At 40.2% G+C, this 17,573-nt stretch overlaps 1 protein-coding gene across 1 annotated transcript in view; it reads right to left on the reverse strand.

Moving 5' to 3' along the window:
* Window positions 1–5,601, reverse strand: part of cpne5b (copine Vb) — a 225,150-nt gene extending 219,549 nt beyond the window's left edge. The window contains exon 1 of the mRNA XM_036559924.1: window positions 5,355–5,601. Coding sequence (XP_036415817.1) covers window positions 5,355–5,464 — 110 coding nt within the window. The 5' untranslated portion in view covers window positions 5,465–5,601. The remainder of the gene's footprint in view (window positions 1–5,354) is intronic.
* Window positions 5,602–17,573: the final 11,972 nt, after the last annotated feature.

A 17,573-nucleotide genomic window follows, 5' to 3' on the forward strand; every position in this document is an offset into this window, starting at 1 on the left:
ATAGCTAGATAAGTATCTGAATAGAATGCTAGGAAACTAGATAACTGTCTGACAGATAGCTAGATAATTTTCTAAATCATTAGCTAGAGAGTGAGATAAGCATCTGAATAGTTAGCTAGAGAATTTTCTGAATAGCTAGCTAGAGAGGTATCTGACTAGCTAAAAACTAGCTAGATAACTATCTAAATAGCTAGTTAGATAGCTAACCATCTGAATAGCTAGCTAGATAGCTATATAACATCTGATAAGCTAGATAGATTGATAGAAAACTACCAGAACAACTAGTTAGATAGATAAATACTTATCTGAATAGCTAACTAGATAGAGAAGTGTCTGAATAGCTAGATACCCTGATAGCAAGAGGACAGTGGCCGCTGATGGCAGAGCTGGTGGTCCACTCGCGTTTTGCTCAGAGTTTCCTGGCGGCCCACCAGTGGTTAAGCAGAGTAATAGGCAAAACTTTGCTTATCATCGCTCATTTTCCACTCAGAGTCCAATTTACTGATTTTTCCTTCCTTCTTTTCTTTAGTTACACTTTGTAAATTAGTTTAATAGTTTGAATTTAGCACAGTGTCGGCAACAATATTTTCTATGAAATCATTTTATTTTAGGCCTAGTCATTATTTTTTTTCTTTCAGTTGTTTGTAATATTTGTCTATAAATTTATTTTCCAAAATAAAAGTCTGTGTGCATTTAAAATATTTTTTTTTTTTGTTTGAAGAGATTTTAAGAAAAAACTAATTAGAGAAAACTAGTTGAGCTTGTATGCAGGACAGTAATCTGGGTGGTCTGAGAGTGGACCAGCAGTGGCAAGCAGTCAGTGGGGTGCTGACCTTATCAAGCCAGGGGACCGATATATGCTCGCTATCTGGGTAACTATCTAAATAGGTACCTAGCTTGCTAGATGCTTATCCGAATAGCCAGCTAGATAACTATCTGAATAGCTAGGTAAATAGCTTGATAACTGTAAAAAATCTGAACAACTAGCTGTTTAGATGATACGATCACTTTCACACCCACCACATCACCCCACCCACCACCCACCACCATCAGCTCTTTAATTTTCACCAGTCTTGTTGATTTATGCATGCACATAACGTTGATTTAATCTGATAAGACATCCTCTTGGCTCTATAAAAGAAATTATGGACATATATACAGAATAATACTATTATTTGATCCAATAGGCATAGAAGTTTTACAAAGAAACAACCATATAAAGTCTCTATATCCATTAGATTCATGACTGAATGGTTATATATGTTAATTTATAGCCTCTGGTGTTAATGATACATATTTACGAGCACAGAGGGGTCTAATAGTAACCACTAAACACTGTTCTTGACCTTATTTATGCCATCTGCTATAATGAGCATGTGTTGTGAACAGAAATAGCAGTGCTTTAGTGTTTCAATGGAAGACATTGTAATGGTAGGCTTACAAAGAGAATAGATGGTTGCTATTATACAGGGTAGAAGAGATTTGTGTAATGAGTGAGCACTGGAGTCCTGCCAATGCATAGCATACTTATTATTCATTGCTACTGTGACTTGTAATGTATCCTCAATGGAGGTCGCAATGTACTCCAGCAGGTCTGCATTGCCATGTATTGATTAAAGATATGTTAGCAACAAATGAAGGTTCTGTATTCAAGCGAGGGATAAATGGTATATGGGTGGGTGCAGTGATAAATATGCACACACACACATACACACACAAAATATCTCACAGAAGCACAGAATTGACTCTTATCCTCTCCTCATTCATCAGAAGGGCTCTTTAGTCTGAACAGAACTGACCAGCCACATGACCAATATGCTCCACCAATTCATTATGCATCCTCACCACCTAAATGAGGCAATCGAACACATTGCAGGCATCTTTTTAATGCAGTGTAAATTTGAGTAAACACAGTCATTTAAACGTACGTTCTGCACCAGCATTCACAGCAGGGTGTCACTAGAGCGTGGAAGATTGTCAGGAGTGTTGACTCCCAGCAGGCAATTTCATCTATAATGTATATGTAGCTTGTTCCAGAGAGAGCTAGAAAGAGGAATTCCTGACCACAGATGAGGACCAGAGTGGAATACCACAAAGCCATGTTACATTTCATTTAAAGAGCCTATATACTACATTTTACTTGTATTTTATTATTACACTTACGTTTCCAAAATGTTTGTGTGGGTTTATGTACCAAAAACAGCCCTAATTCATTTTAACATGACCATTTTAGACAGTTAAATTCAGAAAGTTGTTTTTTTTTTTGTTACTGTACCTTTAAGACTGGCATATGTAAATTATTTTTGTTCTGATTGGCTGGCCTGTATTATGCCTTATTTAAAAAGCAGTTCAAGCTGAAACACTCTTTATACCTTCAGCAGGGCTTAAATGCTGTAGGCAGAAAAAGCATATATATGTAAATGCACTGTTTGTTGTGACATCAGAAAAACAATACATTTTAAACAGGCTGCTTAGTTTCCACATCGTACACAAAATTACAGTCAAATGACATGTTTTGCTGATTTATTAAGTGCAAATAAGTTACGACATCCTCTAAAGGGAACAAACTCAAATATGTCTTTTCCCTGCGAGTTTCTTTTTATTTTATGAGTTTACTTTATGATTTTAACATATTGGGAAAAAAAATAAAACACAAAATATGTACACACCACATTTTTTGCTTTTTTCCCAAATGTTAAATTTAGCGAATGACCAGCCATTGTGCACTAAAATGTGCAGAAATGTATTCTCTTTACATGCTTTGTTGATTTTCATTTAGAGCATGTAATTCAACCAGGGGCACCCAAACTTTTGCATACAACTGTGTACAAACTGTATGGACCGGAGAGTGAATGTTGTAATTAATATAATAAATGTAAAGTACGTAATGTATATAATTCAATTTTTATTGAATTATATACATCATACGACATCAAATGCTTCTGCTTCAAAAAGAGTGTGAACATTTCGGTGCCTATTGGCTTCTATTAAAAATTGGTGTCGATTCAGTGGCTTTTCGGTTTTTTTGCTAAGTACAGGGGAAAGCTGTCAGTAATCTGGACAGTAATCGTAATGGTAATAGACTGTGCACCACAGATGTGACTGATATAGATTAGGTTGAAAATGTTTGGAGTATTCCTTTAAGAAAGGAGAGAGTATGTTATCACAGAGTCACCGTAAGACTAATAATTCTGCATTTTTCAACTTCATCTCTGTCTGTTGCATCGGTAGCGTACAGCTGATTTCCACTAACAATAATTTAGACAGAAAACATGTTAACTTGAAACTCATTCACCTGTCCATTGGCTTGGAGTGCTTCAGAACCTGCATAGTGCCTTCATTTATGAATGGATTTCGAGTCAATGGGTTTTGTGTTCTGAAAAATGACTACTCATGGTGACTGACCACGTGTTAACGATGTGGTAGATAAAGATTAAGCTAAAAAATGCTGGAGTATTCCTTGAAATCTAGATTGGCTCATTAATGAATCTATCTATACAGTAGTATACATCAAAATCCTTAAAGGGTTTCCTTGTTGATGATCTGAGAGCAGTTCTCTTTCACTGGCTGAGGTCTGAACGTGGGAGGGCGTAGCTGGCCCTATTGCAGAGTAACAGGGTGATGCCATCCAGTGTGGGACTTGGCCTTGGCTGCTCAGATCAGTGGGTGGGAGGCAGTGTTACAGCAGCGATTTGGGTGGAAAACGCCAAAGCAGAGGACAAGGTCAACCTGTTAGAAACCACCACACTAAAATTCTGATTTTACAGCAGGAATGACTGTAGAAATGTGATTCTGCTAAGAGACGCATCGTTCTTTTAAAAGGTTTGGCAGAAAGGTGTCTACACATAAGACTGAAACGACTGATGTATACAGAATGCTAATGAAAGAAAAGCAGAGAACCGGGTAGAAAGCAGATGTGAATGCCAAATGCAGGAGTCCAAAATTCATCACAAGCATGTTTTGAAGCATCATGCCCATTGGTGCAATGAATCAGAAAGACCACACAGTTATTCACCACCGATGCCGCCCCTCAGCTAGCGATTTCACACCTCTTTATAGATTTACACATTTCAGCTCTTAAATAACACAGGCAGCCTCCTCAGTTAAACAGCACAGCCCACTGTACTGCCACAATCTGCTGTCATATATAATCATATAAATTTAATCTCAATGCTAAAATTACATTGAAATAGTTATGCATACATTCAGGATATAACGTGTATTTCCAAGCATTGTGCAGATCTACAAATCAGTATTCATCTTGGCTTGTGAGTGTTCAAATAAGAGTTCGCAGACATTTCAATTCAGTAGGTGTTAGCCCCCTTTTCACCCTGTTCCTCAGTGGTCAGGACCCCACAGGACCATCACACAGCAGGTATGATTTGGGTGGTGGATCATTCTCAACACTGCAGTGACACTGACATCACGGTGGTGTGTTAGTGTGTGCTGTGCTGGTACGAGTGGATCAGACACAGCAGTGCTGCTGGAGTTTTAAACACCTCAGTGTCGCTGCTGGACTAAAAATAGTGTCCTATGACCACTGATGAAGGAGCAGAGGATGACCAGCACAAACTGTACAGCAACAGGTGAGCTATCGTCTCTGACTTGACATCTACAAGGTAGATAAAACGAGCTAGGAGTATCTAATAGAGTGGACAGTGACTGGACACTGAGGTGTTTAAAAACTCCAGCAGCGCTGCTGTGTCTGATCCACTCATGCCAGTGCAACACACACTAACACACCACCACCACATCAGTATCACTGCAGTGCTGAGAATGATCCACCACCTAAGTAATACCTGCTCTGTGGTGGTCCTATGGGGGTCCTGACCATTGAAGAACATGGTAAAAGGGGGCTAACAAAGTATGCAGGGAAACAGACGGACTGCAGCCTGTAACTGTAGAGCTACAAAGTGCACTTACATGGTAAGTGGAGCTGATTTAATGGACAACGAGTGTAGAAACAAGGAGGTGGTCATATATATAGCTAGGCTGATAGACAGATATACAGCTTTACAGTCCATAAGCATTCATATTTCTACAGTAAATGTACAGTAGCACATGAATAATTCATGCACACCCCGGTGGCATGCAGGCATCAGCCCCCACCCAAAACCAGTCCAAAGCTCAAGGGAGGCACTTTCCTGATGTAAACCCCCCAACCGAGCACTGAATTAGACCTACACTGACGCTGATAACCTACATTACCAATCAAAGACCTAGAAAAAGAGCTTAAACCAGTTAGGAGAAACACCAGAGAGGATGAGGAGAACCTGAATGAGAACCATGCGAAAAAATAACAACAATTACTTGGGAGCAACTTTCTAAGTGATGGCCATCGAACATCTGCTTACCTGCAGGACACGGTGATCTCCACTTTGGTGGCGGGAATGTTGCCCGTGAACGGGTCGAACTCGTACACCGAAGCCATGTCGTCCAGTTTGTCCATAACGTCTCCCTCCATGAGTGGCCGGAGGGGCTGGGGGGCAAAAGTAGGGGTGGGTTGCTGGTGGGGGAGGCCAGATCACGGCAAGACGGACCAGAAGGACGCCTTTTACGGGAGGTCTAGGGATGGGGACACGGCCACGCGCACCCGCTCCTCACACTGGCGCTACTGAGGGGAAGAGCAGAGTTGGGCGCGAGCTCATGGGCGCGGAGCTGGAGACGGTCCGCACATGTGGCTGGAAGGCGGAGTGTGTGCGCGCGCCGAGCAGCATCCAGCGTGTAAAAGGAGGCGCGGTGCGCTGCTCTATCTCCACCCCTCCATCCCTCCACCCCTCCACCAGCGCCTGCCTGCACGGGAGGGAGAAGCTCGCCCATGCAGGATGTGCATTGCGCGTGTGGTGCTGGTGGGTGGTCAAAGTTTCGCCTGAACATCATTCACAGCGAGTAGAAGAACATGCTGGAAAAATAGCGCCGTGAATGTACATGACTCAGATCTGTCAGCAGGCTGAAGGTTAAAATATCGACACGACTGATGTTTTTCAGTTTGTTTCTTTTTGGTAAGAACTGTGTTGTTTTGCAGAAGAACACGGCCGCGTCCACAAGCGGACACTACCATATACATACTATACATACATGTATACTGTATACTACTCATACTACACAGAGCAATGGACTTGCAGTGGTGGTCTTTACATACTAATCAGTGCAGAAAAGACATGACGAATCAATAGAAGATGCGTCCGTGTCCGTAGATCGATATCAGTCAATTGGCCTATTACAGATCAATGCACGCGAATAAAAGTAGCTCATAGTCGTTGTCATATTAGAAGCTCGTAACAGGTGTTTAATTTTCAGTTTGAAAATGAGAGCTGACTTTTATATTGATTATGTTTTCATGATGGATGGACCAACAGAACTGGTCCAAAATTACTTTGAAAAAAATGTTGTTGTTTTTTTTTTTTTACAGTGGTGGTGATAGGAACCAGGGTTTGTTGATAATGCTAAAACAGTAGTAAGTGTGAAAAAAAGCAGCTTTCTTTGGGGACTATTTAGCCTCGTGACGCCCTGCATGTACTCCTCCGCCATGAATAAAAAATAATTATAACTGTATATATATATATATATATATATATATATATATATATATATATATATATATATATATAATAAAACATAAAATATGTAAATAAGGTAAAATATATACATAAAAAATATCATTTTAGTTCAAAAGTCAAAATGTCAAAACTTGTCTCGAACATCAGGCAACATATTCTTTACCATTTCATGTACAAACTTTAAGTGAGGGAGCTTTTAGAGGCTTTAAACTCTTCAGACGTCTGGTTCCTATCACCTTCACTGTGAACAGTTCTGCCTCAGTAAGCTTCTCTAGAACAGAGCATTTCACACCAAACCTCTAGGAATGACTTTGTTTACATCTTAGCTATTTTATTATGCAGTGTTTTAGAAATACATTGGACATATATTAAAGTAGAGAGGCTGTTTTCTCCATTCTTTCTGGAAATGCTAGATTTTAGACCTTTGGGGAATCTACGTCACATTATGCGAGGCTGTTATTGGTCTACATGTCAAAACGTACTGATGTAATACATTAAATTGCGCTCATTTTTATTCACGTTTTGTCACTGATAAAAGTCACTGCCACGAAGCAGCTTTAAAGAACTCGACGTCCAGATACAGTGAAAGAGTCAAGGCAGAAAAAGTGCAAAAAGGCGTGAAGAAGAAACGCTGAGAGGATCCGAGACGAAGCCGTCCTCCTCTGGGTGGCACTGGATGGTGGAGTTTTGAGATTAATACAGTAGAAACATTAAAACATTCGCTCGTGTCGTACAGACGAAAGCTCTGTAGGGTCAGGCAGTGACTATTGGTCAGTTAGGACTTCGCGGAATACTGATTATGTTAGACATAAACAGAGTATCGGTCAGAAGAACTCGGCAGGAGCTTGTTTGTAGATTTCAGCACGTGGACAGTTCCAACTCCATTACCCTCACTCATTCACAGCCTCTAGCGCTTTGAAAACGCCACAGAAAGATGATGGTTCTTCAAGGGTTCTTTAGTAAAGGGAATAGTTCTATTTAGCATCATGCGTTCTGTATAGATCCATGAACACTGAAAAGACTTGGTTCTTTGCATGGTGAAAAGCTTCTTCAGATTGATAGAGAAGGTGCTGTATATGGTTCTATACAGAACCTTTTTGGAAATGGTTCTATATAGCAACAAAAAGGGTTCTTCTATTGTTGCAAGCTTGACATCATAACAATAGCAGAACCCTTTTTGGTGCTATATAGAACCATTTTCAAAAGAGTTCTACATAGAATTATATACATTCTTCATCAATCTGAAGAACAATTTCACAATACACAGAACCATTTAATCATGAATGGAGTGCTCAGGATTCGATATAGAACCATTGTCTTAACTTAAGAACCCTTGAAGAACCATTTTTAAGAGTGTATCACTGAAAAGACTTCAAAAAGAGAACTCGTTCTATAATTAAAGAGGTCTTTGCATCATGAAATGGTTCTTCAGATTGATGGAGGATTGATGGTGTGTTTTATATGGTTCTATATAGAACCTTTTTGAAAAGGATTCTATATAGCACCAAAAAAGGGTTTTTCTATTGTTACAGGCTTGACATCAAAGTAAAAGAAGAACCCTTTTTGGTGCTATAGAACCCTTTTCATAAAGGTTTTATATAGAACCATCTACATCATATTCTCCATCAATCTGAAGAACCATTTAAGGATGCAAAGAACCTGTTAGTCATGTAAAGGGTTCTTTGTGTGTTCATGGTGCTATATAGAACCATATTCTTTACTAAAGAACCCTTGAAGAACCATCATTTATAATAGTGTGTTGTTACGATGTCAAGCCTGTATAAATAGAAGGTGCTATATAGAACCATTTAAAAAAAGGTTCTATATAGAACCATATACATCCTTCATCAGTCTGAAGAACGTTTTCACCATCTAAAGAACTATTTAAGCATGTCAAGCTTGTAACTGTAGAAGAACTCTTTTTGGTGCTGTATAGAATCATTTTCAAAATAAGGTTCTATATAGAACCATCTACAACATATTTTCCATTAATCAGAAGAATAAAGTTCACTATGCAAAGAACCTTTTAATCAGGCAGATGTTTCTTTAAGATTTCATGGTTCCATATACAGTGGGGCAAAAAAGTATTTAGTCAGCCACTGTTTGTGCAAGTTGAAGAAAGATGAGAGAGGTCTGTAATTTTCATCATAGGTACACTTCAACTATGAGAGACAAAATGAGAAAAAAAAATCCAGGAAATCACATTGTAGGATTTTTAAAGAATTTATTTGTAAATTATGGTGGAAAATAAGTATTTGGTCACCCACAAACAAGCAAGATTTCTGGCTCTCACAGACCTGTAACTTCTTTAAGAAGCTCTTCTGTCCTCCACTCGTTACCTGTATTAATGGCACCTGTTTGACCTCGTTATCTGTATAAAAGACACCTGTCCACAGCCTCAAACAGTCAGACTCCAAACTCAACCATGGCCAAGACCAAAGAGCTGTCGAAGGACACCAGGAAGAGAATTGTAGACCTGCACCAAGCTGGGAAGAGTGAATCTACAATAGGCAAGCAGGTTGGTGTGAATAAATCAACTGTGGGAGCAATTGTAAGAAAATGGAAGACATTGATAATCTCCCTCGATCTGGGGCCCCACGCAAGATCTCATCCCGTGGGGTCAAAATGATCATGAGAACGGTGAGCAAAAATCCCAGAACTACACGGAGGGACCTGATGAATGACCTGCAGAGAGCTGGGACCAAAGTAACAAAGGCTACCATCAGTAACACACTACGCCGAGAGGGACTCAAATCCTGCAGTGCCAGGCGTGTCCCCCTGCTTAAGCCAGTACATGTCCAGGCCCGTCTGAAGTTTGCCAGAGAGCATATGGATGATCCAGAAGAGGATTGGGAGAATATCATGTGGTCAGATGAAACCAAAATAGAACTTTTTGGTAAAAACTCAACTCGTCGTGTTTGGAGGAAGAAGAATGCTGAGTTGCATCCCAAGAACACCATACCTACTGTGAAGCATGGGGGTGGAAACATCGTGCTTTGGGGCTGCTTTTCTGCAAAGGGGACAGGACGACTGATCCGTGTTAAGGGAAGAATGAACGGGGCCATGTATTGTGAGATTTTAAGCCAAAACCTCTTTCCATCAGTGAGAGCATTGAAGATGGAATGTGGCTGAGTCTTCCAGCATGACAATGATTCCGAACACACCGCTCGGGCAACGAAGGAGTGGCTCCATAAAAAGCATTTCAAGCTCCTGGAGTGGCCTAGCCAGTCTCCAGACCTCAACCCCATAGAAAATTTGTGGAGGGAGTTGAAAGTCCATGTTGCCCAGCGACAGCCCCAAAACATCACTCCTCTTGAGGAGATCTGCATGGAGCAATGGGCCAAAATACCAGCTACAGTGTGTGCAAACCTGGTGAAGACGTACAGGAAACGTTTGACCTCTGTCATTGCCAACAAAGGTTATGTTATAAAGTATTGAGTTGAACTTTTGTTATTGACCAAATACTTATTTTCCACCATACTTTACAAATAAATTCTTTAAAAATCCTACAATGTGATTTCCTGGATTTTTTTTTCTCATTTTGTCTCTCATAGTTGAAGTGTACCTATGATGAAAATTACAGACCTCTCTCATCTTTCTAAGTAAGAGAACTTGCACAATCAGTGGCTGACTAAATACTTTTTTGCCCCACTGTAGAACCAATGTCTTTACAAAAGAACCCTTGAAGAGCCGTCTTTTTTCAGAGTATAGCACCAAAAAGAGCTGTTCTGTTGTTACAATGTCACAGCTGTAACAACAGAAGACCACTTTATGGTGCTATATAGAACCATTCTCAACAAGGCTCTATATAGAACCATATACCTTCTTCATCAATCTGAAGAACTTTTTCACCATGCAATAAACCATTTAAGCAAGCAAATGGTTCTACATTGAACTCATGAACTCATTCCCTTTACTAAACTACACTTTTTAAAAGTTTATTATACATTAAACTAATGGACGTCTAAAGCTGGTGTACTAGTTTTGTCTAGTTCAGTGTGGTAGTGTGTGATTTCTGATGCAGCATATTTCTCTCTACACTGTTGTTTGACGTATTCAGTCCCTTCGTCTTAACACTGACTTTGAGATTGATTGCTGAACTGCCAAAGAATGAGAAATGTTCTTTTTCAGATGTTTTTCTTTCTGCAGGCTCTGCTAAGTGCATTCGGAAGCATGTCGTTTAAAGCGTTAGGAAATCACTAGCTGTTAAATTCACTTCATTTTCCTCTTTTTTTCCTTCATGGGGCTTCATTTGTCATGACATTAAGTAAAATGTTCTTTTTTCCTTCTAAGATTATTCCATTACCCAAAAGTATGAACATGAAATCATGTGGCTTTAACCCCTCAAAAACTGACTTATTATTCAGGTAATAATCTCAAGACTCATTATTCTAATTGCCATAAAATAGTTAATAAATTATGTTAGCTATATGCAACTGTACATAGTAAAGTATATGTTACTGTATGTATGTATGTATGTTACTTATTTTGGTTATAAATAGATATGTGTCTTGTATACAGCCATGTGCATAAGTGTAGGCACCCCGATCAAATGACCTGGTTGGTTGATTGAATAAGTTCCTCTACAGAGCAGACATTTCTACACGTATTAATGCACAATTAGTGTTTATTTGTTGAATTTAACATACCGAGGGGAAAATGAAACATAAAATGTGGCCTGGGCAAAAGCTATGGCATCTTTTTTCCCAATATGTTAAGTTTAGTGAATAGACAGGAATTGTGTACTAAAATCTATAGAGGACTGGGATATTTAAGCATGTTCTCTATAGAAATTGTGTCACTTAGAAAATCAACAAAAAAATGTCATTTGGCCAGGGGTGTTAAAACCAGTTTGACTCCTCATCCACTCACTGCTTTCACTAAGCAGAAGACAATTAACAAAACAAGATCAGTGGCCAGAGGAGATGTTCTGATGCCTATGAGGTAGACGACCTGTGGACAGTCAACTTTTTAAACAAGAACAACCAAGAACCAAGAATATGACCCAAGTTTTAGTAGTGCTTTATTTTATATATTGTCTTCTATTGCTGCATGTATTATTCATGTTTTATGTAATTTTATGAGTCTTGGTCAGTGTTTTTGTGTTGTTGTTTCTGCCCATGGGCAGATCTATAAGGTTTTAAAGGGGGTGGCAAAGGGTGGCAGGTAAATGTGTGCATTTTTGTCTTTTGTGTTTTTGGAGGCTGTATATCTAACCAAAACAACAGCAGCTAACATTCATACTTTATCTTCTCTGATCAACTATGTTTGGATACAGCAACTTGGTAGATTCTACTGCATGGAATTTAACCCTGAAGTCTACTGTAGTAAGTCAGTAGTAATAGACTATATTAAAACCGAAATAAGTTTATAGGTGAGCTGAGCCAAAACAGTTTGCAGTTCAAATCACAACTCATTATTGTTCTTATCCTTTTCAATAGTTTTTGGATTATGGACACTTTATGCTTAAAACAAGCCTTTTTGGGCCTGCAGAATTGGGATGGCCAGCCCTACAGATGGGGTGGTCGTTTCCCCTCTTGCCACCCCTTAGATCCACCCCTGTACCTGCTCAGCAACTGCAGTTGAAAATTAGCAAGTTGGCTAAACGTCCACATGTATAGAAATGTTTATTAATGTGCATCTGTAAATAAATACATGACAAATAACCAATTTGTTGTTATGAAAAGTGTGGACCCACATACATGCTGACAAAAAGTGATACAAGTCAAGTCAAAGTTTATTTATATAGCGCTTTTCACAACAGGTGTTGTCACACAGCAGCTTTACAGAAAAAATCTGGGTCCAAGCCCCCATGAGCAAGCCAGTGGCGACAGTGGCAAGGAAAAACTTCCCAAGAGTAAGAGGAAGAAACCATGAGAGGAATCAAGACTCAAAAGGGGGACCCATCCTCCTCTGGTCGACACCGGATAGCAAACAGCGTTAGTATAAAGTGTTATAGTACAAAATGGGGAAAACAGGTGGAGCAATGGTTAATTGGATTAGTTTTAGTTTATGCAGCAGCAGTAGCAGCAGCAACAGCATCAGGAGGGTCAGTTCATGAGGGTGAGGTTTGCACAGCGTTGTACAGCATGAAGCTAAATGGTGGTCAAACTGGTCCAGAAGGCTGGTGAGCAGTGAGTACCCGATACACTGAATATTGCTTTAACAAAATGTACACAACATGAATAATATGCATTCCATCACCACAAATAGGCCACTGTGTCACTATTCTGTATTACTCCAGGCTGGATTTTGCCAGAAACGAATAGACAGCATTTTCAAAAATCCTGCAGTTCTTACTGTGCCCTGTGGTAAACAAATGGTTTCAAACCCTTTTTCCTTCTTGCATTTTTCCTCTGAATGTTGCCAGATCTTATGAATTATGAGGTGGTTAAGGAGTCAAAATATGAGTTTTGCTACAGGCGAGTGAACACTGCTGTGCACTGAACTGACATCATCATGCTGAAAACCTCACCACAATACCCCAACAAACCAGCAAACCTTTTCAAATGTGGTGGTAAAATGTGGTTGTTAACCCCATAAATGACCAGGGTCCACCGGTGGGCTTCTATAACCTACACTTCTATAGCATTTCTGTCAGTTTAGACTTGGAGTTCTAAATATGGAAATAACAAGATGTCCGTAGAGTGGACAGGCTTTCCTATAATGACTTTGTCTATAGTCAGTTTAGTTTTGGAAACAATTGCATCAGTGCAATAGATTTTATTAGGTACTTATTTGAAAGTAAGTTCTCTAAGTAAGTTCTTCCTTGAGTGCAGTTCCCTTATTGTTTAAAACATTGGAAATACTGTGAATAATCCAAACACAGGACAATAATCTAACTCAGAAAATGTACCAAATTAACAAATGAAGAAAAAAGAAGTGAATTCTGAATTCTGAAATGATTTCAGGCTGGAAAGTGCTGCCAGGTAAGAAGTGCATGTGTCATTGCTACCTGTTTTAATGCCCCTCTGCCCCAAGAGACAGCAGGCCATTAACAACAGCCTGATTGTTTTCAACCTCTTTCAGAATCTGTCTTTAGCAGAATATCCAGGGCAGCTCCTGGGGGAAATGCAGAGGCGCTATGGAGATCAACTAACACTGACACAGCCTGGCCTTGTGATTGCACCTCGGACGATCCCCCCCAGCCTTCCATCTCCTCCTCCTCCATTCATCCTGTCAGAGCAGGGCTCAGTTTGAAAGGCCATGCTGGAAGAAGTGGGCAGCCGGATGGAGGGCTGGTGGGTGGACACCATGAGGATGTGCAGATGTGTCTCTGATGAAAGGCTGGCACTGCCCAGGCTTGGGGAGGAAGAGGAGGAGGAGGAACAAGCGGAGGAAGAGAGACCTTTAACTCTAATTGTGTGCCATGTGGTGCCAGCAGTAAAACGGTGAGGAATCAGCCACATTTGACCATCAGCTTCAGTGGGAACCTAGCGTGGTCCACCCATAGCTAACAGGTCAACAGAGGAGGAACTGAAAGATCTGGATCTGTCGTATGATAGCTGGGATCAAACCTCACTGCCACATTGTCAGAAAGGACAAAGATGGAGAGTTGGGGGGGTGTGGGGGGGTGATGTTTTCCACAATGTCAGCCAAATGCCACCATTCCCTGTGATTTTGGCGCTTTAATTACTGTGTTTCTGCTGCATTGCGTCAAAGAGGCCAAAAATATCCCTATTCTGGCTGCAACTAAGGGCGACAAATTGAAGGGGGTGAGGACCAAATGAAGACCCTCACAATATCCTGATAAGATGATTAACGAGGACGGAGAGCCTAGTGGGGTCAAAGCATGTGGAGCGCTTCTGTCATATCCTGCCTGGCATTTCTCGCTTTGTGTGTCACTGTGCATGCGCATGTCATCGCATGCATTGTATTACCGTCATCACCCTGGTGAGCCAAGATAGCAATCTAACCAGAGAACACAGCACTCTGTAGTTCGCAGGTGTTCCAACAGCCATTAGCTGCCGCCACGCCAAAACCCTCTTGCCAAGGAAGTAATGAATAAATTATGTTTTGAAAATTCTCAGGAAGTTTTGTTTTTTTCCATCCTGCCAACCTGTTTTGCTGTAGTCTTTGCACTCTGAAAAGTGCCAAATTGGGTTGTTTTCAAATTCAAAGCTGGATCATGCTTGGGCAGTTAATCTAACCCAGAAAGATGGGCTGGTTATTTAACCCAGCAAGCAGAGTTCACCATTCAACCCATGTTTCTGCTCATATTGACTGGCATCATTTATTCTACACACTCAGAAAAAAGGTATGAAACTGTCACTGGGGCAGTGCCCCTCTCGTCACTGGGGTGGTAACCTCAAGGGTACATCTCAGTACCTTTAGTCAGGAAACCTAATTGTACCATAATCCATTGAAATTATACTTTCTCAGTTGTACTGACTCCAAACACCCCATCTTGTCTCCAGGCTTTTTTGGTGTTGTTCTGTTTTAAAACATTAGGTTATGAAAAGGTACAAATATTTTCATTAGGCTGAAAAAAACAAAAGAGACCTATTAGAGAGATAGCAGAAACTTTAGAAGTGACCAAATCAACAGTTTAGTCCATTCTTAAAAAGAAGGAAGACCATGGAAGATGACTAAAGTGCATGATAGCAGAATTCTTTCCGTGGTGAAGCAAAACCCCTTTACAACATCTAGTCAAGTCAAGGACATTCTAGAGGAGGTTGACGTATCATTATCAAAGTCTACAATTAAGAGATGCCTTTTTGAAAGTTCATACAGAGAGTTTACCTTAGGATGCAAAACACTGGTAACACTCAAGAACTGAAAGGCCAGACTAGACTTCACCAGAAAACATCTGAAAAAGCCTGTTCAGTTCTGGAACAAGATTTGTGGACAGTTGAAACCAAGATTAATTTATACCAGAATGATGGAAAGAAAAGAGTACTGAGAAGGAAAGGAAGGGCTCATGATCCAAAGCAGACCACATCATCTGTCAAACATGGTGGAGGTAGTGTTATGACATGTGACATGTATGGCTGCCAGTGGAACTGGGTCACTGGTATTTATTGATGGTGTGACTGCTGATTGATGTAGCAGGATGAATTCTGAAGTGGATAGAACTACACTTTCTACTCAGATTCAGTCAAATGCTTCAAAACTGATAGGACAGCGCTTCACAGTACAGATGGATAATGACTCAAAGCTAACGTCAAAGCAACCCAAGAGCTTCTGAAGACAAAGAAATAGAATGTTCTTAAATGACCAAGTCAGTCATCTGACGTCAACCCGATTGAGCATGATTTCACTTACTAAAGACAAAACTGAAGGCAGAAAGACCCACAAACAAGCAGCAACTGAAGGCGGCTGCAGTAAAAGCCTAGCAAAGCATCTTAGGGGAGGGAACTCAGCATTTGGTGATGTTCATGGGTTCCAGACTTCAGGCAGTCAAAGGATTTGCATCCAAGTATTAAAATAATTCTTGTGTTTATATTTTTTTAATTACTCTTCAGCCTCAGAAAATGGAGGGACTATAAAAAAGGCTGTAATTCCTGAACAGTTAGTGCAGTATTTTTGTCAAACCCCTTGAATTAAAGACTATAGTGTAGAATTAAAGTCTACACTTCAATCACATCTTGACTGCTTCATTTCAAATCCATTGTACGGGGGCAAAATTACAAAAATTGTGTCACTGTCCAAATACTTACGGACATAATTGTGTTTAAAATACATTTTAAACAAAAATCCTCATAAAACCTTTTTGTTCATTTTAACAAGAGATGTGAGATGGCCTTGACACCTTTTTGTAGGTACTCCACCATGTTCATTGCAACCTATGAAAAAACAGAAAGAGAAAGAAACATTTTTGTTATAAACAGATTATCAACCTGTGCGTATTACATTTCTATTTCATGAGCAACAGTTAAGTGAAAGAACAGCTATCATGAGGTGAAAACTTACTAAGGATGTAGCACGATGAGCTTGCTATGCAAACGTTAGTAAGACAAACAAGTAACTAAATTTACGCATAAAGTTGCAGACCCTAACAAGCCAACCCTAATGACTTTCTCATGCAGCTTGTTTAAAGTGACACAGCGACTGGGTAGCTACACCTGGCAGTGCTGGAAGGGTTCAGGAGTGTTGTCTTACCTGCCTTGTCTTCACTTTTACTAAGACTGACCCAGCTTCTAGTCCAGCAGCTGGGCTACACAGAACTACCCGCCATTGTGGAAATCTACCAATAAAATCACCCAATAGGCTCAACTCAGCATTTGAGTAGAAAAAAATAACTCACCATTTTTGTAGCAGGAATGTAGCAAGTGCAGAGAGCGTAGCCAGAATGGAAATGGAGGAAACCTGTCTCCAGGGGAGTCAGCTCCTGGGTGCTAATCCCAGCTAAGCACTCCACACAAAACTAATCCAGGCTCTCTGCGGGATCAGGGACCTCCAGACTGCCTCCTTTTATATATATTGGATGTTAATACCAGGAGCCCTGCAGGTGCTTGCTGCTCATTTGAGTTCCTTTACAGCAGTACACTCTTTAAAAAAGTGGAGTGATACCACAGAACCGCCTTTCAGTGAATGGTTGCTTAAAGAACCAAGTGTGGCAATGAGATGTGCAGTGTTGGAAGTGATGAGTTACAAAGTAACACGTTATTGTAATTCCACTACTTCCATCTATTTACCTTTTCAAATTAAATAACCCAATTACAATGACTGAAATTTAAATGGGCTCCTAAATAGTTACTTTTGTCTTGCGTGCAAATATTAATAGACAGCTGCAGACTATAGCAGACAAACGTAGCCTATTCCCCCAGTTTCCTGATTACGATCTGTTTACGTCACCTGACCTCATGGTGGGCACAATGAATGAGTGAATCAGTCAGCATTAGCCCACACAGTGACTGACGGTTTGGGTAGTGTGAGCTTGCCGTCCTAGAAATATGGGCATTATTTCCCCCCCTTGAGATCAAGGACAAAAATGTACTGGTGAGCTGTGATCTAAGTGCAGTTGTTAGAACTTTATCCACATCAAATAATAGTAATTTTAATCTTCTGAAG

The sequence above is a fragment of the Colossoma macropomum genome, unplaced genomic scaffold (assembly GCF_904425465.1).
Source record: "Colossoma macropomum unplaced genomic scaffold, Colossoma_macropomum, whole genome shotgun sequence".
Taxonomy (NCBI): domain Eukaryota; kingdom Metazoa; phylum Chordata; class Actinopteri; order Characiformes; family Serrasalmidae; genus Colossoma; species Colossoma macropomum.